Source organism: Aulonocara stuartgranti (genome assembly GCF_965226115.1).
Source record: "Aulonocara stuartgranti genome assembly, chromosome: 6".
In the NCBI taxonomy this organism is placed as follows: domain Eukaryota; kingdom Metazoa; phylum Chordata; class Actinopteri; order Cichliformes; family Cichlidae; genus Aulonocara; species Aulonocara stuartgranti.
In genome coordinates this window covers 32,823,043-32,844,864 of record NC_138944.1, presented here as the reverse complement: position 1 = coordinate 32,844,864, position 21,822 = coordinate 32,823,043, and the positions used below count along the sequence as shown (strand labels likewise).

At 40.8% G+C, this 21,822-nt stretch overlaps 2 protein-coding genes across 2 annotated transcripts; both read right to left on the bottom strand.

Annotated features, from left to right (window-relative positions):
* Positions 1 to 1,943: 1,943 nt before the first annotated feature.
* LOC309708342 (uncharacterized protein) lies at positions 1,944 to 6,109 on the bottom strand. Its single transcript, XM_082536295.1, has 7 exons — positions 5,883 to 6,109; positions 5,334 to 5,624; positions 5,017 to 5,250; positions 4,821 to 4,925; positions 4,495 to 4,714; positions 3,608 to 3,942; positions 1,944 to 3,348 (listed from the first exon to the last, which is right to left on the bottom strand). The coding sequence occupies exons 1-7, from the start codon at positions 5,935 to 5,937 to the stop codon at positions 2,993 to 2,995; spliced, it is 1,596 nt and encodes a 531-aa protein (XP_082392421.1). The 5' UTR covers positions 5,938 to 6,109; the 3' UTR covers positions 1,944 to 2,992.
* Positions 6,110 to 10,281: 4,172 nt separating this feature from the next.
* On the bottom strand, positions 10,282 to 19,679 carry LOC309707882 (B-cell receptor CD22-like). Its single transcript, XM_082535449.1, has 10 exons — positions 19,413 to 19,679; positions 18,818 to 19,108; positions 18,501 to 18,734; positions 18,291 to 18,395; positions 17,966 to 18,184; positions 16,912 to 17,256; positions 12,327 to 12,672; positions 12,194 to 12,233; positions 11,888 to 12,057; positions 10,282 to 11,811 (listed from the first exon to the last, which is right to left on the bottom strand). Exons 1-10 carry the CDS (start codon positions 19,465 to 19,467, stop codon positions 11,784 to 11,786), a joined length of 1,833 nt encoding a protein of 610 aa, XP_082391575.1. The 5' UTR covers positions 19,468 to 19,679; the 3' UTR covers positions 10,282 to 11,783.
* Positions 19,680 to 21,822: the final 2,143 nt, after the last annotated feature.

Below are 21,822 nucleotides of genomic sequence, written 5' to 3'. Positions count from 1 at the left end.
TTCCCCCACAGAGGGACAAAAGGACCCCCTGATGATCCTCTAATCGCCTGAGCCAAGGTGTGAAACTGGGTGTGGGTCCCAATCAGCCAGAGTTTCGGGTGTGTTCATTGTGAAACCTGGCCCCACCTTATCATGTGAATTCCTGAGATCAGATGGCCCAGGATGTGAGTGGGCGTTAAGGTGTCTGGGAAGGGATCTCAAAACTGGATTATAGATGGCAGAGAGTTGGTGTCATAAACCACCGCCTCTGTTCAAAGATGGTCGCTCACAGTGGACATAAATGGCTTATTTCACTTCATCTGTCCTCTCTGTCCAAAATGTGAACACTGGCATCCTCGAAAGAGTGTCCTTTATCCTTAAGATGCAGATGGACTGCTGAGTCTTGTCCTGTGGAGGTGGCTCTTCTGTGTTGTGCCATGCGCTTGTGAAGTGGCTGTTTGGTCTCTCCAATGTAGAGGTCTGAGCATTCCTCGCTGCACTGTACAGCATACACCACATTGTTAAGTCTGTGTTTTGGCGTTTTGTCTTTCGGGTGAACCAGTTTCTGTCTGAGCGTGTTGCTGGGTCTGAAATTCACCGGGATGTCATGCTTGGAGAAAACTCTCCTGAGTTTTTCTGATACACCGGCTACATAGGGGATGACAATGTTGTTGCGTCTGTCCTTCTTATCCTCCCTCGCTGGTGTCTGGTCTTCTTTTCTGTGCCTCTTTGCTGACTTTAAGAACGCCCATTTAGGATAGCCGCACGTTTTGAGTGCTTCCTTTACATGTGTGTGTTCCTTCTTTTTCCCTTCAGGCTTAGAGGGAACATGTTCTGCCCGGTGGTGTAGGGTCCTAATTACTCCAAGTTTGTGTTCCAGAGGGTGATGGGAGTCAAAGAGGAGGTACTGGTCTGTGTGTGTGGGCTTCCGGTAAACTTCGATGTTGAGGTTGCCGTTCTCTTCAATGTGCACAGCGCAGTCCAGGAAAGGCAAACAGTTGTCCTTTGTGTCTTCCCTGGTGAACTTGATGTTTTTATCCACAGCGTTGATGTGCGCAGTGAAGGATTCCACTTCTTGTGTCTTGATTTTGACCCAGGTGTCGTCCACATATCCGTACCAGTGGCTGGGTACTCTTCCTTTGAAAGAGCCAAGAGCCTTCCTTTCCACTTCCTCCATGTAAAGGTTGGCTACAATAGGTGACACGGGGGAGCCCATGGCACAGCCATGTTTTTGTCTGTAAAAGCCTTCATTGTACTTGAAATATGTAGTGGTGAGGCAGAGGTCTAACAGTGTGCAGATCTGATCGGGTGTGAAGTTGGTCCTGTCTTCCAAGGAGCTGTCTTCTTGTAGTCGTTTTCTGACAGTCTCCACGGCCTCCGTGGTGGGTATGCAAGTGAAGAGAGAGACTACATCAAAGGACACCATGGTTTCATCTGGATCCAGGGTAAGTTTCTGGACCTTGTCGATGAAGTCGGTGGAGTTCTTGATGTGGTGTGGGGTGTTCCCCACGAGAGGAGCAAGGATGGTAGCAAGGTGTTTAGCAATGTTATAAGTGGCTGAGTTTATGCTACTGACTATGGGTCTGAGTGGGACAGCTTCCTTGTGGATTTTAGGAAGTCCGTAAATGCAGGGTATGGCATCCCCTGGGTAAAGGCAAATTACTGTAATAACTTACAGTAATTTGTGAGGGCCATGGCCACCTCAGTCTCTGGAAGGTTACTGAACCCCGTTACACATATTATGTATATACTTCATTTTGTTTGATCATTGTATTTGAAATAAGCTTGAATCAGGTTGGTACAGTTGTTGGTAGGTTAGGACATCTTAGTTGCACTGCACAGCAGCATGTTATAGTCAGAAGCCAGTTTTGAATGTTTTTCACTTGTCGATAATCTTTCTCACTGTAGAATGATGGACTTCATGTGTGAAGAAAGCACGTTAGTGTTAAGGATACAAATCTGGTACTTTAATACAATTCAGAGGTCATACAGATCAAATCAAATTATAAACTTAAATAAATTAATGAGTAAAATTATGCATAATTTCTACATTCCAGAAACATCATTTTCATTACTCCTACCTGAAAGGCTGAAAAGAGATTTGATTTTTCTGAGTCTTTCTCCAGACAAACTACATTCAAAGCAGCTCAGTTAAACATGTGACATGGCTACATATTATTATATGTTCATCTAAAACCTGACAGTGCTGACAGTGAGAGCAGAGACATGTGACACTGTTAGTGGTTATTTTGTGGTACAGACAAAAACCTAACAGAAGAGAAACCTGCAGACACAATGACTTTGATGTTTTCATTAATGGCATCAGAAGCACACAAAGTAAAGTGCTTAAGATTAGAGCTTTTCAATCTCAATTGGATTTCAATTTCAACTTATTTCTCCTGTAATTTATATTCCAATAAAGTGAGCGTAATCCACTGATGGATCAAGAAGCTGCAGTGTCTTTGCTGTGATGGTAAACGTTTATCATTGGAGAAAAAAATCACCATATTAACAAACGTTTCTTTATTGAGCACACAGTGGCTCGATGGTGGAGTAGAGGTCAGCTGTGTGGTTTTCACTGAAGTGCAGTCTGCTGTAGTGATGATCATCCTGCCCTGCTGACTGAGCTGAGATGTTTTCATAAATGAGATCAAGGGTCATCTGATGAGACGAGACAGTGATCATAAATTCATGTTAAAGAGAAGACCCTTGGGCCCCCACCCCAGCAGGCCCTGGACACAGCCAGGGGGACCAGGCCACACCAAGCAGCAGCTGGCGGGTGGGGCACCAGCCACCAGCAGGGAGCATGGTAGGGTGAAATAGGCCCCCACACCTGGAGCAGCATGAGATGTTCTGAGAAAGGTGGAGTCTAAGACACAACCTGACACACACACATACATTCATATTGCTGCAATGTCTCTGAAATTCTGTAAAGTTTATGGATTGGAAGTCCTGTTGTACAAAAACAAATAAAGTTTAAACATGACTGGTCTTAGAGATAACACAATAATGTTCACCTAATACACAAGAAGACAGTGATAGGGAGAAGTATTAAACCCAGCAGAGCTGCAGAAACTCCTGCAGCTGCTCGTATCCGTGTTCCTGTAGTACTTTGGACAGTGAGAGTCTTTGGAGCAGAGCTGATATCTTTGTTGGTTTTCACAGCACAGGAGTAGCTTCCTGCATCCTCCCTGCTGACTGGGTCTAGGATCAGATGTTTGTTCTGGTTCTCTCTCGGGGTCAGAGGTCGACTGTTCAAGTACCAAATGTAGTTTGTGTTGTCAGTCAGAGGACAGCTGGTGCTGCAGGTCAGTGTGACTCTCTGACCCTCTGTCACCACTGCAGAAGGACTCATCTTCACTCTCAGCTCTGAAAAACACCCAGACTGGTCAGTAACTGTAACGGTTTCTCATTAAAGAGACAACAGGATTTGGTGCTTTGGATTTTCACTAACTTCTGAAGAGTGCAAGAAGCATTAAAAACTCTTTGTAGCTTTTTGACTAAATAAAACATCATCATCACCTGAGGAAAATTCCTGCATCTTTTTCTTGTCAATTCAGTTGAAAGCATTGCAGAGGATATTGTGTTGACAGCTGTTTTTACATATATAATGACAAACCATAATTACCTGTGACAATCAGAGTAACTCCAAGAAAATCAGACTCTATCACTTCTTCAGTTTCTGTTGTGATGGTGAACCTGTATTCTCCTGAGTCATCTCTCTTCAACTTCTTTAATCTGAGGATGTGTTGGTTCTTCATGCTGTCATCATACTCCACATGATCTGCATCCTCAGTCAGCTGTTCAGCTTCCTCCTCAGCATTTCCCTTAAATTTATACCAACATTTAGACTGTATCTGCTCGTAGTCAGGATGTGAGTATTTACTGGAGATGTTGACTGAAGATCCTTCCAGAGCACAGATTCTGCTGTGGACATAATTCAAACTCCAGCAGGAATCATCACTAACACCTGAAATATGGATGAAACAGAAATATAACATACATAAACAGAAATAATTAACAAATCATTTCTGTTTATGTATGCTCTTGTATCACATATGTAAATGATTTCCCTTGATCATAAATTTTTAATCAATTGCTATGCAAATATTTTATCAGAACCTATAAGATATACAGTAAATTATTGATTCAAAAAAACTGTTTTCAGAAAAAAAACCCTCAGTGAATTATTACAAAATCATTACAAAATATATAAAATTATTGCAAAATAAGCACTGACAATTGCCAATAGCTATAACAGAGACTCACACCTCATACAATAATGAGTCAAAACAGCATAAAAATGCAAAAGAACAACACCTGTGACTGTTCCAACAAAATAAAACATTATCAGATCTTAAAAATGGTGTTTACCACATTATTATTGTAGCATTAAAATTTACAGTGTTTCTGTTATTGTGGTCAGATATTCTAACAACAACACAGAACAATCAACTGTACCATACCATAACTGTTCTATTTTGTAAGTTTACAGACAATAAGTAATACGTTTACTCACAGACGTCAGCAGAGCGCACATCCTCAAGACCTTTTACAGCACAAGACAAACTGTCTGGCTGAGAGATGGAAACTAGAATCTGTTTTCCCTCCTGCACTGTAGGCTTTCTGTTTTCATACCACACAAAGGAAATCAGAGGGTCAGTCAGAAAACAGCTGCTGTTACAGGTCAGTCTGATGTGACCTCTGTGTTCAGCAGGCCTCTGGACATGAATTTCTGTTGGGAGATGATGAACACATTTTCCACCAGTTCATCTCTGTCATGTCAAATAAATTAAGAAATAAAAATGAAATTTCAAAGTGCAGTTTGTCCAGAACTTCACCTCTGGGATATGTGATGGAGCAGGACTCGTCCACTGATGTCTGCTGAGAAGAACACATTCTCCCTTTAGCATAGGTCACACTGAAGCAGGTCGGAGTTACAGAATCTGAAAAACACCACTGATGTTTAAACAGTGAAATTATTCATGTCTGTCAGACATCTCATAACATGATGAGGAGGCGTCCATCATGACTCACCCACAGAGACTTCAGGGGCTCTGAGATGCTCGTAGCCTTTGACAGCACAGGAGTATGTGACTGCTTCCTCACTGCTGAGCAGCTCTTGGTACCAGGGAGACCAGTCCTCATAGAGAAACTCTCTGTTCTTGTACCAGATGTAGGCTGCAGGCTTTTCAGTCAGAGGACAGCTGCTGCTGCACATCAGTGTTACTGTCTGTCCCTCTGTGGCAGGAATCACCTTTACCTGCAGCTCTGAGAGGTCACATGACCAACATGAATACACTGATCATCCATAAACTCATTCATTTGTGATGCATTTGTAAAAAGCACTGTACCTGTAACATGGAAATTAATTCCACTTTGTTGGCACGTTGATCTGTCAGCAGTTTTAATGCAGCAGTAAAAATTTCCATCACTCTCTGTCAGATTATTGATTGTTAGAGTGAAATTACTCTCTGCTGACATGCTGTACTTTACATGTGTTTCATCTGTAGTGAACAATATCTTGGAGATACTCAAGTATCCAGTGTACCAGCTATTTCTTGCAGTGGGATGTTGATGTGAGCAGGGCAGATTCACTGATGAACCTTTCAAGGCACAGATGCTGTTTGGTTTTCCCTGAACACCTTTAACACAACATGTGATTAGAAAACATGGTGAACATTTATGCTAACTTTCTTTTCTGTGCTAATCTGTGATGACAGCATGTTACTGTGAAGGATCACAATCTGGTGCTTTGATATACTTCAGATTTCAGAACAGCAGAACAAGTAACTGAGACTTTCTCATTTCTTAAATAAACTTGTAACTCTCTGCGTTTTTTTTTCTACATTCCTGACACATATTCCTTACAGTTATCATGAAGAGAAACAAATTATTCTTACCTGAGAGGCACAGAATGAAACCCAGAAACAAACATCCAGCTTCTGCCAATAACATGGCTGTTATTAAATTTAACTTCTAATGAGAAAAAGTTGGCTGTATGAATATTTTAAAGGCCTAGTTACTGCCGCTGTTTATTTTAAACTTGAAAAAATATCAGAAACCAGAATCAATCAAAAGCCATCTAAGAGGATAGACTGAATGCAGAGCTGATTTAAGTGTTTCTCCAAGCTGCATTCAGTTTTAATACCGTCGCTTCCTTGTTTATCAATCATTTCTTTCACTACAAAGAGACCTCTAGTGTAGAACTGATATACTGCAGCAGAAATTAAAAATCATATTGGATTCATGTTAATGTAATTCTCATTAACGTGACAGGTAAGACCTGAGTCTGGGAACCACCTCTGGTAGGCGGGGCTGTTTTTCCTCTTTATAATCACAGGAATCTGGGGCTGTGTGAATGCCTGGTCTAAGCAGTGCTATTTGGCCTTCTAAACTTTCTAAGACAGCTTGATTTAGGTTTTATACAGTGTTGGGGAGTAACAGAATACATGTACTGCTGTTACATATTTAAAATACAAAATATATGTGTGTTTTATTTTTAATTAACAATACTTTTATGATGTATAAGCAAAGTCCAACATCCTAAACTCTCACAGGAGCCATTTTATAGTGACTTCATTTCTGTTTAAATTGTTGAAATCATCACATCACACTGGCTTTAATACTAATCTTCATATCTACTTGTTATCCAGTTATTTAACAATGGATGCTCAACATCTTTAACAGCACAAGAGAAGCTTTCTGAAGAGTCTGAACAGTAAAGTATTAGTGTTTAGCATCTCATAATATGATGAGAACTTGAACTAAGCTTTTCAAAAGCTAAATGTGGCCTTGGAGAGGTACCTATTTCAATAGGAATTATCCTTAGTGGCAATGGACTCAGTAAACTTGGAGAACACATCAGTAAGAATCAATACATTTATATGACCATCAACAGAGGGTTCAAGGCATTAGAAATTAATTGCTAGAATCTGATTAGGCCTCCCAGCCATGAGGTGACCCATGGTTGTTTTAGGTCTGGAATAAACTGCCTTAGTCTGAACACAGTGTTGCTGACAATGATCTTCAACCTCTAAACACACCTGGACTATAACATCTCTTCTGTATCAAGTTTTCAATTCTGTCTATCCCCTGGTGACTATGCCCATTATGTAAGTCATGCAAAACCTCATTCCTGAAGCTCTGAATGAGCTAGGGAGGCAAAACTTGGGACAAAGCGGTGATAATAGCTAGCAAACCCTAAGAATGATCTTAACACAGCAACAGAGCAACATTCAAGGACTCCTCAATTCAAGGCAGGTGAAAAGCATCCTGCCTAGTCCTTGAATTCAACAGACGGTAATCCACACAAAGCCTCAGTTGCCATGGTAACACATTTTTACTGGTTGATCTACGTTCCTACCCTCACCTATGGTTACAAGCTTTTGCTAGTTCCAGGCATGTCCCACTGAGAGGATGCCCCAGGGCAGACCCAAGACATGCTGGAGAGATTATATCTCTCTGTTGGCCTCTGAAGCCTTGGTTTTCCCCTGGATAAGATGGAGGAGGTGGCTGGTGAGAGGGAGGTCTTGGTCTTTGCTTTGGCTGCTGCCCGTGGTACTAGTTTACTTTACTAGTTTACTATATTTATAATCCACATATACCATAATGGTTTCCTAAATGTTGCCAATACAAACAAAGTAGTAAACCTAAGTAAGTCACATTTTAAGCACAGTTTAAAAAAAATAAAATAAAAAAATAAAGCCTTAATGTCAATTCAAACAATGGCAGTGAGAAACAAAGTTTAAAATAGCACAGGGTGGGCCATTTATATGGATACAATGTAATAACATGGGAATGGTTGGTGATATTAAAGCCCTGTTTGTGGCACATTAGTATATGTGAGGGGGAAAACTCCTCAAGATGGGTGGTGACCATGGTGGCCATTTGGAAGTCGGCCATCTTGGATACAACTTTTGTTTTTTCAATAGGAAGAGGGTCATGTGACACATCAAACTTATTGGTAATGTCACAAGAAAAACAATGGTGTGCTTGGTTTCAATGTAACTTTATTCTTTCATGAGTTATTTACAAGTTTCTCTTTGTTCACAGCCACTGACATGTCGAACAGGTTAACACGTGAGCAGCGGATCGAAATTGTGTTGATATCTGGTGAACGCAGTAACCGGGTCATTGCAGCAGATTTCAATGCAAGACACCCTACGAGACCACCCATCTCCCATGCTACAGTTAGCAAACTGCTTGCTAAGTTTCGTGAAACTGGTTCAGTGTTGGATTTTCCAAAATGTGGACGCAAGAAAACTGTCACTAATGAAGAAACATCAGTGGCTGTCCTAGCTTCATTCAGCAAGAGCCCACAGCGTAGCACTCGCCGCATGTCACTGGAGAGTGGCATCAGTCGAACATTCCTTGACTGAGTGACATCCTATTTTAGATCTTTAGCCAAAGCAACCCAACTTTATTTATAAAGCACTTTAAAAACAGCAACCACTGACCAAAGTGAATGATATGGAAATAAAAATAAAATTTAAATAAATTTAAATAAATAAAAACAAATAAAGGGCAGCACGGTGGCACGGTGGTTAGCACTGTTGCCGCACAGCAAGAAGGTCCTGAGTTCAATTCCAACATCAGGCCGGGATCTTTCTGTGTGGAGTTTGCATGTTCTCCCCGTGTTTGCGTGGGTTCCCTCCGGGTACTCCGGCTTCCTCCCACCGTCCAAAGACATGCAGCTTGTGGGGATAGGTTAATTGGATAATCCAAATTGTCACTAGGTATGAATGTGAGTGCGAATGGTTGTCTGTCCCTGTGTGTTGGCCCTGCGATAGACTGGCGACCTGTCCAGGGTGTACCCTGCCTCTCGCCCTATGACAGCTGGGATAGGCTCCAGCGCCCCCTGCGACCCTGAAAAGGATAAGCAGAAGCGGATGGATGGATGGATGGAAAACAAATAAATATAAAAGAAACAAAATTAAAATTAGAACACAAAATAAGAGCCTCAATACAATATACAATTAAACATGAGCATTTTTAAAAAAAAACTTTTAACAAATAAAGTTACTTTATAACCTTATAAAGGTTTTATATATGTTTACAATACCCACTACACTTGTAAGGTTCATAGTTTGTTTAAGTTATACTTTTCTATGCTTTTTGTCAATTTTCAACAAATGACTCATTAAGTTAATTCAGGTTTTTGAGCTATCGTGTTTACAGGCAGAATGACACTCAATCAAAAACAAACCTGATGTGATATTCAGTTTCATGATGAGGTGAAACTGAATATCAAAAGATAACTACAGCAGCTTGAGTGGTGTGGAGGGAAGAACTCACCGCTGCAGGGTCAAGGAAAGATGTTTGTGTGAACATTTTTCAATTTTAAAATAAGCTTTTCAGCTTCTACAAACATCTGGGAACCCAAATGCTGCAGTCTCACATGCATGATGCAGAATTTCAAAACACACAAAATATTTTTACAGCATCACAGGTCTAGAGACTTCAGCTGGCTCAGTTTAACTGTCACACTCCTAATACAAGTACATGATACATGATTTGGAATTGTCTTTTAGCCAAAAGTCTGAATGTCAACAAACGTTTGCTGCTGTCTTGTGACAAAAGGGTTAACTGCAGGTAGCTCTGCATGTTGGATTTGGCAGTTTTAAACCAGATGCAAGCTCGATGGGGATTTGTGTCTCTAGCTGGAAGTGAACCAGCAAACTTTCACTTTTCTCTCTTTAAAGAACTGTCTGTTTCCATTATCTAGTAATCACTGTGTGCAGATTGAGTCCCCAGCTGTCTCAGGAGGTGCTGCTGGAAGAGGTGAGTGATGCAGTGTAGTGTATGAAAAGAGGGAGGTCCTCCAGTATGTGGAAAAATACTAGTGGAGAATTGAAAGCACAAGAAAATCACAACTGAATGAGTCAGTTTAACCAAAGTTCATTTCACTATTACTCTGAAATTGAGTGCAAAGCAGTATATATGGAAAACTAACACAGGAAACACCTGATGTGCTAAAGCCTCTTTAAAGATGTTTTACAGCATCTGGTCACCTTATAATGATCCTGCTGCTCAAGTTTACTTTTAACACATTAACCAGTGAAAAGGTTGTACAGCTTATCCTTTTGTGGACTGAGTAAAGAGGAAATGTATACTGTCTAAGACAGTGTCAAGTGACCATCGAGAAAAGAGTTGCATTCCTTCTCTTTTCTTTTTCTCTTGTTCCTCATTCTCACTCCAGCACTTACAGGGACACTCCTATGACTGATTTCTTTTTTGCAGAAGAAGTAGGCAAGGAATTACTTAGCATTCTTTAATTCGTCTTTTATTCATCTGTTTTACCTGATTTAATCCTGTAATAAAATGGTATGTTAATAAAATGTATGAATGACATTTGAAATTGGTCTTGTTTTAAATAATCCCAGTCAGGCTACACTCCTATATTTTATTAAGAAGTGTGGCCATCAAAAAAACATTGGAGCACAGGTTTAATTTAACTCAACTTTTATAAAGACAGAAGTAGACACAAAAGTGAAAAACCATGGACATTAATTGTAATGATAATGTGCATGTCAAATTACCTATATTTTCAAAAGAAGTCATATTACAAACCAAAAAAATAACTTAATGCACATGATTATGGCAAATACTGAAAACACATGAGAACCTTTGGATATTATAAAACATATTATGTGTAACAATAAAAGTAGAAAAGAAATCATAGGGACCCCGGCTTATTAAAACGTAAAATTCATAACTTTAGCCTAAATAAAAGCAAAAGTTGAAAAAAGAATTACTTACCAATACTATATTTTATTAAAATATCCAATTAACTGGGTATATGTTATCTGACGGCAGATGTTTCATGTTGGTTGAGAATTTATTTTCGTTATCATTAGCTTGCTCCAGAATGCTTCTAGCAAGTCTTGAAACTTGACAGAATTACATCTGGGAACTTGGGAAGTCATTTATGAATCTCTAAATCCTGTGTGTCCAACTCCAGTCCTCGAGAGCTACTCTCCTGTAGCTTTTAGATGCATCCCTATTCCAATACAGTTGAATCAAATGATTGGATTACCTCTTCAGCATGCCATCAAGTTTGGCAAAGGCCTGGTAACAAGCCATTCATTTGATTCAGGTGTGTCAGAACAAGGATGCATCTAAAAGCTGCAGGACAGTAGCTCTAGAGGACTGGAGTTGGACTTTCCCCCACCTGGAAGTTGTGTTTCTATGACCTCTTATCCTGTTGTCAACTCTGCAGTCTTGGAGTAACCAGTCTCTTTCTTCTGTAGCATCTCTGCAATGCCTAAAAGTCTACAAGAGTAACTTGCTTGCATAACATAACCATAACCTGGCAAAACATCTCTGATTTGCAAACCTGCTAGTCAACAGTTTTGATTAAAACAGTAGATGATAGTTAAAAAGGTTAAATAAGACTCCCAGTTTGATACTAAAAAGTAATAACTCCTAAAATGGCACATTTTTGGGAAACAGTTCATTATATATTCAGTGGAAAATTCCAAGACTTAACTGAGATTTTGTAATGTGTGAAAGACTAGTGCTTTTAATTACACACTATACAAAAAGCACAGGTTTTGAGGCTTCCTCTTATTTGGTGTGAGGCAGAGCCTGAGAGCGAGCGTCTCAAGATCAAGAGCTGCTCAGCCTCCCTAGTCACTTAGTTTCAATTCCTATAAGTGTATCCATTAATGCTGTCAAGAGCACCCACAACACGTAAATACTCATCAAAAAAAGGCCAACATCTCAACAAATTCACTCAAGTCCTGTACAGCCAGATGTGTTGTTATATTTTATCTTCTTTAGGTTGATGTGTTGTAAAGTTTCTAGGTGTCCAGAGCCTGTTCATTGAGCCTGAAAGTAAGAAAACTAGTGCATTAATTAAAATAATTCAATTAAAGTGTGATTTATATCCACAGAACATACTCACTCAGGAGCAGTCTTGTTTCTCAAGTCCACAACATCATAGGGGTGATGGTCCTGCTTTTGTGGTTGAAATGGCTGAATAGTGGAGTAGAGAGTCTCTGTTTTATTCTTGGACAAGCAGATTTCACTGTAGTCAGGTTCCTCCTCTGTCAGCGGAGGTGAGAAGCTTTCATACTTGAAATCAAAGTGTAAGTGATGCAAAACAGAACAAACGTTTCAAATTAAGTGGTGAAAAAGAGGAGTGGTAGGATTAAATGTGGAAAAGACTGTCCCTATACAGAAGCAAGATTATTAAATGTATTTTCTTTACCGTGAAGTTCTCCATTGTTTCATTTCCTGACCTCTGTTTTCTGGTCAGTGAAACAGATGAATATAGAAACAGGTTAGTGTGTGAACTTGAGATTGAATCTGGTTGATGTGAGAGACAAAACATTGATGTTCACCTGATCCACCAGCAGACAGTGAGAAGTACTAAAACCAGCAGAGCAGCAGAAACTCCTGCAGCTGCTGGTGTCCATGTTCCTGTGATACTTTGGACAGTGAGAGTCTTTGGAGCAGAGCTGATATCTTTGTTGGTTTTCACAGCACACGAGTAGCTTCCTGCATCCTCCCTGCTGACTGGGTCTAGGATCAGATGTTTGTTCTGGTTCTCTCTCGGGGTCAGAGGTTGACTGTTCAAGTACCAAATGTAGTTTGTGTTGTCAGTCAGAGGACAGCTGGTGCTGCAGGTCAGTGTGACTCTCTGACCCTCTGTCACCACTGCAGAAGGACTCATCTTCACTCTCAGCTCTGAAAGAGAAACGTTGGTCAAAGAAATCTCTTTTATAGCAAATCTCCTCTGTGGCTTATGCATTAAATGTGAATTGTGAATAAGAACAAAATGGTAAATGAAGTGGTTCTTATATAACACTTTTCTACTCTATTTTGAGCACTCAAAGTGCTTTACACAACTTGTGCATTCACCCATTCACACTTTTTTTCTACCATTTCTCAGTGCTTCATAACTAACATCCACATATATTCATACTCTGATGGATGCATTGGAGAGCAACATGGGTTTAGCATCTTGCCCAAGGATACTTGGCATGCAGACTTGAGCAGACTAGGATTGAACCACCAACCTTCCAGTTAGTTGGTGACCTGTTACAGCCACCCTGTAACATATGATACATTACACTGTATTATTATTTTTTTTAAACTAAAATGAAAACAAAATGCAGAAGCAGTGTGTTAAAAACTAGCAACATTTTATGATTATAGTATAGTAGCAGGTAGTAGCAGTAACATGTATAATAATTGTACAGAAATAAAGCTGACTACTTCATGGATTTCCCCTATCGCGAGTTAGTGCCTGCCTTTTGCTTAGTATTTTTTGGAATAAATAGTGGCCCAGGATACAGGAGGAACAATGCAGTTTTCGTCCTGGTCGCAGAACACTGGACCAGCTCTTTATCCTCTCCAGGATACTTGAGGGTGCATGGGAGTTTGCCCAACCAGTCAACATGTGTTTTGTGGACTTGGAGAAGAATCAGAGAATCTCATCTCTGATTTTTGCAGATGATGTGGTTCTGTTGGCCTCATCGGGTGAGGGCTCCAGCTTGCACTGGAACGGTTCGCAGCCGAGTGTGAAGCAGCGGGAATGAGGATCAGCACCTCCAAATCTGAGGCCATGGTTCTCAGCCGGAAAAGGGTGGAGTGCCCACTCCGGGTCAGGGATGAGTTCCTGCCCCAAGTGGAGGAGTTCAAGTATCTCGGGGTCTTGTTCGCGAGTGATGGGAGAAGGGAGCCGGAGATCGACAGACGGATTGGGGCTGCAGCTGCAGTAATGCAGACGCTGCACCGGTCCGTCGTGGTGAAGAGGGAGCTGAGTGTAAAAGCGAAGCTCTCAATTTACCGGTCGATCTACGTCCCTACCCTCACCTATGGCCACGAGCTGTGGGTAGTGACCGAAAGAACGAGATCGCGGATACAAGCGGCAGAAATGAGCTTCCTCCGAAGGGTGGCTGGCCTCTCCCTTAGAGATAGGGTGAGAAGTTCGGCCATCCGGGAGGGGCTCAGAGTAGAGCAGCTGCTGCTCCACATCGAAAGGAGCCAGCTGAGGTGGTTCGGGCATCTGACAAGGATGCCTCCTGGGCGCCTCCTGGGTGAGGTGTTCCAGGCATGTCCCACCGGGAGGAGGCCCCGGGGCAGACCCAGGACACGCTGGAGAGATTATATCTCTCGGCTGGCCTGGGAACGCCTTGGTATTCCCCCGGATAAGCTGGAGGAGGTGGCTGGGGAGAGGGAGGGAGGTCTGGGCCTCTTTGCTTAGGCTGCTGCCCCCGCGAACCGGCCCCGGATAAAGCGGATGAAGATGGATGGATGGATGGATAGTGGCACAGATATGCCATGTGTTGTTGTTTATCTCAGGTTACATTTGAATGAACATTATGCATAAGTTTCTATGGTCTCACATCTGTCCACTTCTAGGTGCTACCAGCTAAATCTAAGCGTAATCACTCCAACTCTCCCACACTGTCAAACTGTGCCATCACTGGTCTTGTCCAGTCACCTTCTCCAGGCCAATCAGCATTCATGCTTCATACATTAAATTTCATTGCACATCGCCTCTGTCAGTGTGCCCCAGGGCAGCTGTGGCTACAATGTAGCTTGCTATCGCCTGTGTGTGAATGTGTGTGTGAATGGGTGAATGACTGAATGTAGTGTGAAGCGCTTTGGGGTCCTTAGGGACTAGAAAAGCGCTGGCCATGCAGGCCATTTACCATTTACCATATCTGTCATTCTCCTTTGCAAATGCCTTTGCATAACCCACCCCCCCTGCATCTCTAACACTCAAGCACCCAAGCTCCATTCGAGCCACCTTCTTCACCTCTACAATCAGAGTCTAGGCTCTGATACAGACTGAGCAGCATTATTCTGAAAATTTTCACAATTTGTACATGCAGTTTTTTGCAGGTTAGTGAACCTCTGCCCATTTTTACATGTAAGAAACTCTACATGTTCTTTTTATTTCTTATTACAGACCTGTTGCCAATGAAACTTAGCTGCAAAACTTCCTCCAATTTGCTTTACTCTTGCCCTGTCCCAACATTTTTGAGAAACATTTCTGGCATCAAATTCATAAGAAAAATATATTCTTATATGCTTGATTTGTTTTCTGTTTTATATTGTGTGATTTTTACAAATCACTGCATTCTGTTTGAATTAATTCAGATTTTATAATAAAGAATAATATAGCAGAAACATTTTTGCCTGGCTAAAATAGTTTCTTCTTTTTTCTTTCCTAACTGATCATACTAACATCAGAACATGCATGGGTGAAAAACATGAAGACACTATACAGGTGTCAATAGAGAATTGTATTTGTTCAGTCAGTATAAGCTTTTAATGATATAAGTTTATTTGTGATAGAATGCTGCATGATGATCTTTTCATTGCTCAGAACTGATTGTTCTTTATGAAACGTGTTCTGATATTTGTATCTGAATCTATCCACAGCGATAGTAAGAAGTTGAACAAGCAGTTCTGACCTTGTGCACACACACACACACACACACACACACACACACACACACACACACACACACACACACACACACACACACACAATCACATATGCACATGCTCATGTCACTGAACGAATGTATTAATTCCTGTTGTATAAATAAAGAAAGCAGACGGTGACAGAGTGCAAGTCCGTGAGTGTCTCTTACGTGTAGGAGCGCTCTGTCACTTGTCCTCGCAAGTAAAGACAACTGCAGTGTTTGTGTTTTCTAACTCAAGTGTCTCAGCTGAAGAATTGCGGGGTGATTTTAAGAAATCCCCTGTCAACAGGAAATGCAGAGTTTCTACCTCAGGTAGTGTTTAGAAATAAAATTAAGTCAGCATTAACATAGCATAAACATTTTATGAGTGGGTGAGAAGGTGGTTAGCACTGTTGCCTCACACCTGGTTCAAATCCAGGCTTCAGTCTCTCTGCATGCTGGAGCTGTGTCTGTGTGCGCTCTCTCTGAGTACTCTATCTCACAAAGACATGGGTTTGGTCAACTGATGAAATTAAGCATAGGCATTATGTATTATGCCTTAATCAAGATATGTCAGAAGTACAATGTGTCTGTGAAGGTTCTCAGTCATCCAGGTCATCGTAGACAAAGGAGCTTGCAAAGAAAAGCGTCTGGACTTCTTTAAGTTGCTTGAAGACGTTTCACCTCTCATCCGAGAAGCTTCTTCAGTTCTAAGGTCAAATGGTGGAGAGTCCCAGATATAAACCTAGTGGGAGTTTCCCCCCACAGAGGGACAAAGGACCCCCTGATGATCCTCTAATCGCCTGAGCCAAGGTGTGAAACTGGGTGTGGGTCCCAATCAGCCAGAGTTTCGGGTGTGTTCATTGTGAAACCTGGCCCCACCTTATCATGCGAATTCCTGAGGTCAGATGGCCCAGGATGTGAGTGGGCGTTAAGGTGTCTGGGAAGGGATCTTGCATTTACGACACCAACTCTCTGCCATCTATAATCCAGTTTTGAGATCCCTTCCCAGACGTGAGTGGGCGTTAAGGCGTCTGGGAAGGGATCTCAAAACTGGATTATAGATGGCAGAGAGTTGGTGTCGTAAATGCGAGATCCCTTCCCAGACGCCTTTGACTCAGAAGTACAATATTTTCCTTTTTTGCACTTAAAACATCACTGTAGTATGGCTAGTGCATATATAGTGCAAGATTCACAAATACACAACAGTGGCAGTAAAGATTAGATGTTTATAGTTTTACTGCTGTTTACATTCACTGCCACTACCTTGGATGGGACCTTGAAACTTGAAAATGGATATGCAGAAGAAATGAATGGCTCGAGAAATCTGATGATTGCATCATGCATTTGGTTGGATCTGTGCGATGACTTACATTACATATGTAAGACACAGTTGAATGATGGCTCTTCATATTCTTTTGTAACACAACATGTACCTATTAAGAGCTAGTAGGTTTGAAAAATATAATATTTTTACTCTTGCTTACTGACAAACCATAATTACCTGTGACAGTCAGAGTAACTCCAGGAAAATCAAACTGTTTCACTTCTTCATTTTCTGTTGTGATGGTGAACCTGTATTCTGCTGAGTCATCTCTCTTCAGCTTCTTTAATCTGAGGATGTGTTGGTTCTTCATGCTGTCATCATACTCCACATGATCTGCATCCTCAGTCAGGTTCCTCCTGATGTCCTCCTCAGCATTTCTCTTGACTTTATACCAACATTTAGACTGTATCTGCTGGTAGTCAGGATGTGAGTATTTACTGGAGATGTTGACTGAAGATCCTTCCAGAGCACAGATTCTGCTGTGGACATAATTCAACGCCCAGCAGGAATCATCATTAACACCTGAAATATCGATAAGACACAGATATTTTAACTGAATTTGTCAAATCAGTTTATTTATATTATATATTTAAACATAACAGATGTTGTGGGGTCGGCTAACAACTGACAACAAAGTACAACGCAACAACTAAAAAGTACTTTAAATTACTGTAATAATTAGTGATAAAAATACAAAATCAACTAAATAATTTATAAGAATAAAATAATAACATTAAAAATATATAAATCAGGAAAAGAAATATATTCAGGAAAATGAGAGACTGAGTTACTCTTGGCTGAGACTGAAAAAGCTGAGCAGAAGTCAGGAGATGAATACTGTTAGTATCATAGATGAGCAGATCTGAAGAGGGAGATGAGTCCAGAGTTTTGGATCTGCAGCTGAGAATTGTGATGTGATCACCAACATTTACAAAATAATTTATCACTCATTAATGATCAAGAAACTGACCTAGTTTCAGTCATTGTGGAAATGTACAGTTTATGAGGTTGGGGAAAACTGCAGTGAGCTGAGACTCAAGAAGTCACTTAGATGAATGACGAAACGTTTCTCCTACTGAAAATGCTATGTCCAGATGAACAGAATGAACCGTTTTGGATTTACTAGTGTGATGACTAATAGACTTAGTATTAATTGCAAGAAGGGGTGATAATATTTTGAGAAACAAAAGCTTTAGTTCTTTGAAAGTTGAGAGACAGTAAGTTTACTCACAGACGTCAGCAGAGCGCACATCCTCAAGACCTTTTACAGCACAAGACAAACTGTCTGGCTGAGAGCTGGAAAACTGAATTTGTTTTCCCTCCTGCACTGTAGGCTTTCTGGTCTCATACCACACAAAGGAAATCAGAGGCTCAGTCAGAAAACAGCTGCTGTTACAGGTCAGTCTGATGTGACCTCTGTGTTCAGCAGGAGTCCTCTGGACATGAATTTCTGTTGGGAGATGATGAACACATTTTCCACCAGTTCATCTCTGTCATGTCAAATAAATTAAGAAATAAAAATGAAATTTCAAAGTGCAGTTTGTCCAGAACTTCACCTCTGGGATATGTGATGGAGCAGGACTCGTCCACTGATGTCTGCTGAGAAGAACACATTCTCCCTTTAGCATAGGTCACACTGAAGCAGGTCTCTGTGATGGAACCTGAGAAAAACCAACAACTTTCCGTAAATTCATTAGAGTCTGAAGAGTAAAGTGTTTGTGTTTAACATCTCATAACATGATGAGGAGGTGTCCATCATGACTCACCCACAGAGACTTGAGGGGCTCTGAGATGCTCGTAGCCTTTGACAGCACAGGAGTATGTGACTGCTTCCTCACTGCTGAGCAGCTCTTGGTACCAGGGAGACCAGTCCTCATAGAGAAACTCTCTGTTCTTGTACCAGATGTAGGCTGCAGGCTTTTCAGTCAGAGGACAGCTGCTGCTGCACATCAGTGTTACTGTCTGTCCCTCTGTGGCAGGAATCACCTTTACCTGCAGCTCTGAGAGGTCACATGACCAACATGAATACACTGATCATTCATAAACTCATTCATTTATGATGCATTTGTAAAAAGAACTGTACCTGTAACTTGGAGATGAATTCCACTTTGTTGGCACTTTGATCTGTCAGCAGTTTTAATGCAGCAGTAAAAATTTGCATCTCTCTCTGTCAGATTATTGATTGTTAGAGTGAAATTAGTCTCTGCTGACATGCTGTACTTTACATGTGTTTCCTCTACTGAGAACATTATCTTGGAGACAGTATCGTGTCCAGTGTACCAGCCATTTCTTGCAGTGGGATGTTGATGTGAGCAGGGCAGATTCACTGATGAACCTTTCAAGGCACAGATGCTGTTTGGTTTTCCCTGAACACCTTTAACACAACATGTGATTAGAAAACATGGTGAACATTTATGCTAACTTTCTTTTCTGTGCTAATCTGTGATGACAGCATGTTACTGTAAAGGATCACAATCTGGTGCTTTGATACACTTGACAGTTCAGAACTTCAAAACAAGAAAAAATCATGTTAACAGTAAATCTCTTAAGTGAGTTTTTTTTTAGGAAATTCACTTTAATTTAACTTCTGAGAAAAACTTGTAACTTTCTGCATCTTTTTCTAGATTCCAGAAACATCATCACAGTCATCATGAGGAGGAGAAACAAATTATTCCTACCTGACAGACACAGAATGAAACCCAGAAACAAACATCCAGCTTCTGCCAACAACATGGCTGCTGTAGATTTTCTCTTCTAATCAAAAAGTTGATTATGTGAATATAATTTAGTCCTTGCTATGACTTCTGTTAATATCAAAATTTATAAAATATCAGAAATGTGAATAAATGTTCAAATTCATGAGCTGTCTAAGAGGAAAACCTGAATACAGAGCTGATTTCAGCGTGTCTGCAGGACAAACACGTTTTAACACGACCAAAGTCACTTCCTCCTTTATGATAATTTTTTTTTCACAACAGAGCCCTCTAGTGAAGAATGCATGTTTGCAGCAGCTATTGGACTCTTACTTTTGAATTTATAGTGGGGTTTTTTGTGTATTGTCACACTTCTTGTCTTTGTTATTTTTAAAATTTACAAAGCATCCCAATTAAATATGCTACATGACCACATTTCATTACATTTTCATCAAAAAACCCAAAGTTGTTACTATTGGCAGAGTAACAACAATGGTGCGGCATTAATGGTTATTGTGGTGCAGAAAAAGAAACTTACCAGAACCACTAACAGGCGTGATATTTTTATTTTTCAAAATATCATTTCATTTCATTCATCTGTAAATATACTTCAGTAAATGAGCAGTAAAGGTAGTCTATTGCTATATATAATAAATACATGTGTGTTTTTATATATTACTAGTATACTCACCTTTGTAAAGTCTAAATTAAAAAAAATCAGAACAATAAGATTTACTGATAAAGATGCAGTGACTGGCCTATATTAGTATACAGAAATAGAAAAAAGAAGAAAAACGATTAAATTTTTTTTTATAACACATCAAATGTCTTCACTGGGTCTATACTTCATCCATGTTTGGACGAGAGAGAGAGAGAGAGAGGGGGGGGGGGGGGGGGTATTATATGAATGGTAGCAGTGTGAGCCTCTAAAAGCTGTGTGTACTGTTCAGTAATATTTGTACCCTCTTTTACTCTGTTTTATTCATATTTTGTGGGAACCAAAATTTTCATTCATTTTATCTCAAATATCTTTAGCGTTTCTCTGAATTTCAATTTTCTATCACTGCTAAGATGGAGCTGTTTTCAGGTCGTGATTAGGCAGGAATCACCTTTACCTTCAGCTCTGAGAGGATATGCATTCATCGGTGTGATAATCATAAAATAATCACTGTTTGCAAGCATCATACTGAAACAATGAGTTTAACTCTCCTGTCCCAGCAGTGTTCTTGGTTGTTTCTATACTTGTTGCAGTAGTAAATGTTTGCATCACTTTCTCTCACATCCTTGATCACCTGTGTGGGGAAGCCATCAGACACGCCCACGACCCTGGTTTCGTCTGTAGAGAACATACTTGTTGCCCTGCTTGTGCATAGTGTACCATTTCCAGTTGGACTTTGCTTTATCTGACCTTTTAATCCATAGATGTTTTAGATGTTTTTTGTGTGTCCAGTCATCCCTTTACCAGAAACTTTCATTAGCAGACATCAAAGTTTTTAAATGAAACAAAGAAGTGAACCTTAAAGAACATGTATGCTTTCCTGCTTACATGTTCTAAAAGCATGGCTCTCCTCAACCTTCTCCTCATCCTTCAACTTTATTCAGAAACATTGATGGTACAGCTGTTTTTGTATGCCTAATCACTGTCATGACAACAAGGTAGGTTGTTGTTTTGTAGGTGATGACAGATGGCGTTAAGTTATTATATAAAAATGTCCTTCCTTCTTTAGAAGGAATTCATCTTAGTAAAAGAAGAAGAGGACATAGCGTGACAAGAAAGGAACCTTGGTACTGTATGAGGAGGACAGCAGTGGGACAGAGAGGGTGAGGCTGCTGGAGGACATGTATCAGAACAGTAAAACAGAGGTGAGGTGTGTGGTTGGGGTGAGAGATGGATTCAAACACAGACACACACACTGTAAGACTTGGCCCTAATGTCTCCTCAAATCGCACACTGAGCACTGGCTCCCCACCGGGCTGTGTGCTGAGCCCCCTCCTGTATTTTCTCTACACCCACCACTGCAGTTCGACCCACAACAACAAACTCATCATCAAGTTTGCTGATGACACCACAGTAGTCAGACTCATCTCAAAGGCAGAGGAGGCAGACTACAGAGAGGAAGTCCTGAAGCTGGCAGCATGGTGTTCAGAGAACAACATGCCAGTGAACACTAAGAAAACCAAAGAGGTCATTGTTGACTTCAGGAGGCACAGCACTGACATACCTCCCCCCCTTTACATCCACGGGGACTGTGTGGAGAGGGTCCACTCCTTCTGGTTCCTTGGTGTCCTCATCTCTGCTGACATCTCCTGGACAGATAACATCTCAGTGGTCATCAAGAAGGCCCAACGTTCGTCGGGGGGTTCCCCAGGAGCATCTTCCTTGGGTGGCTCAACC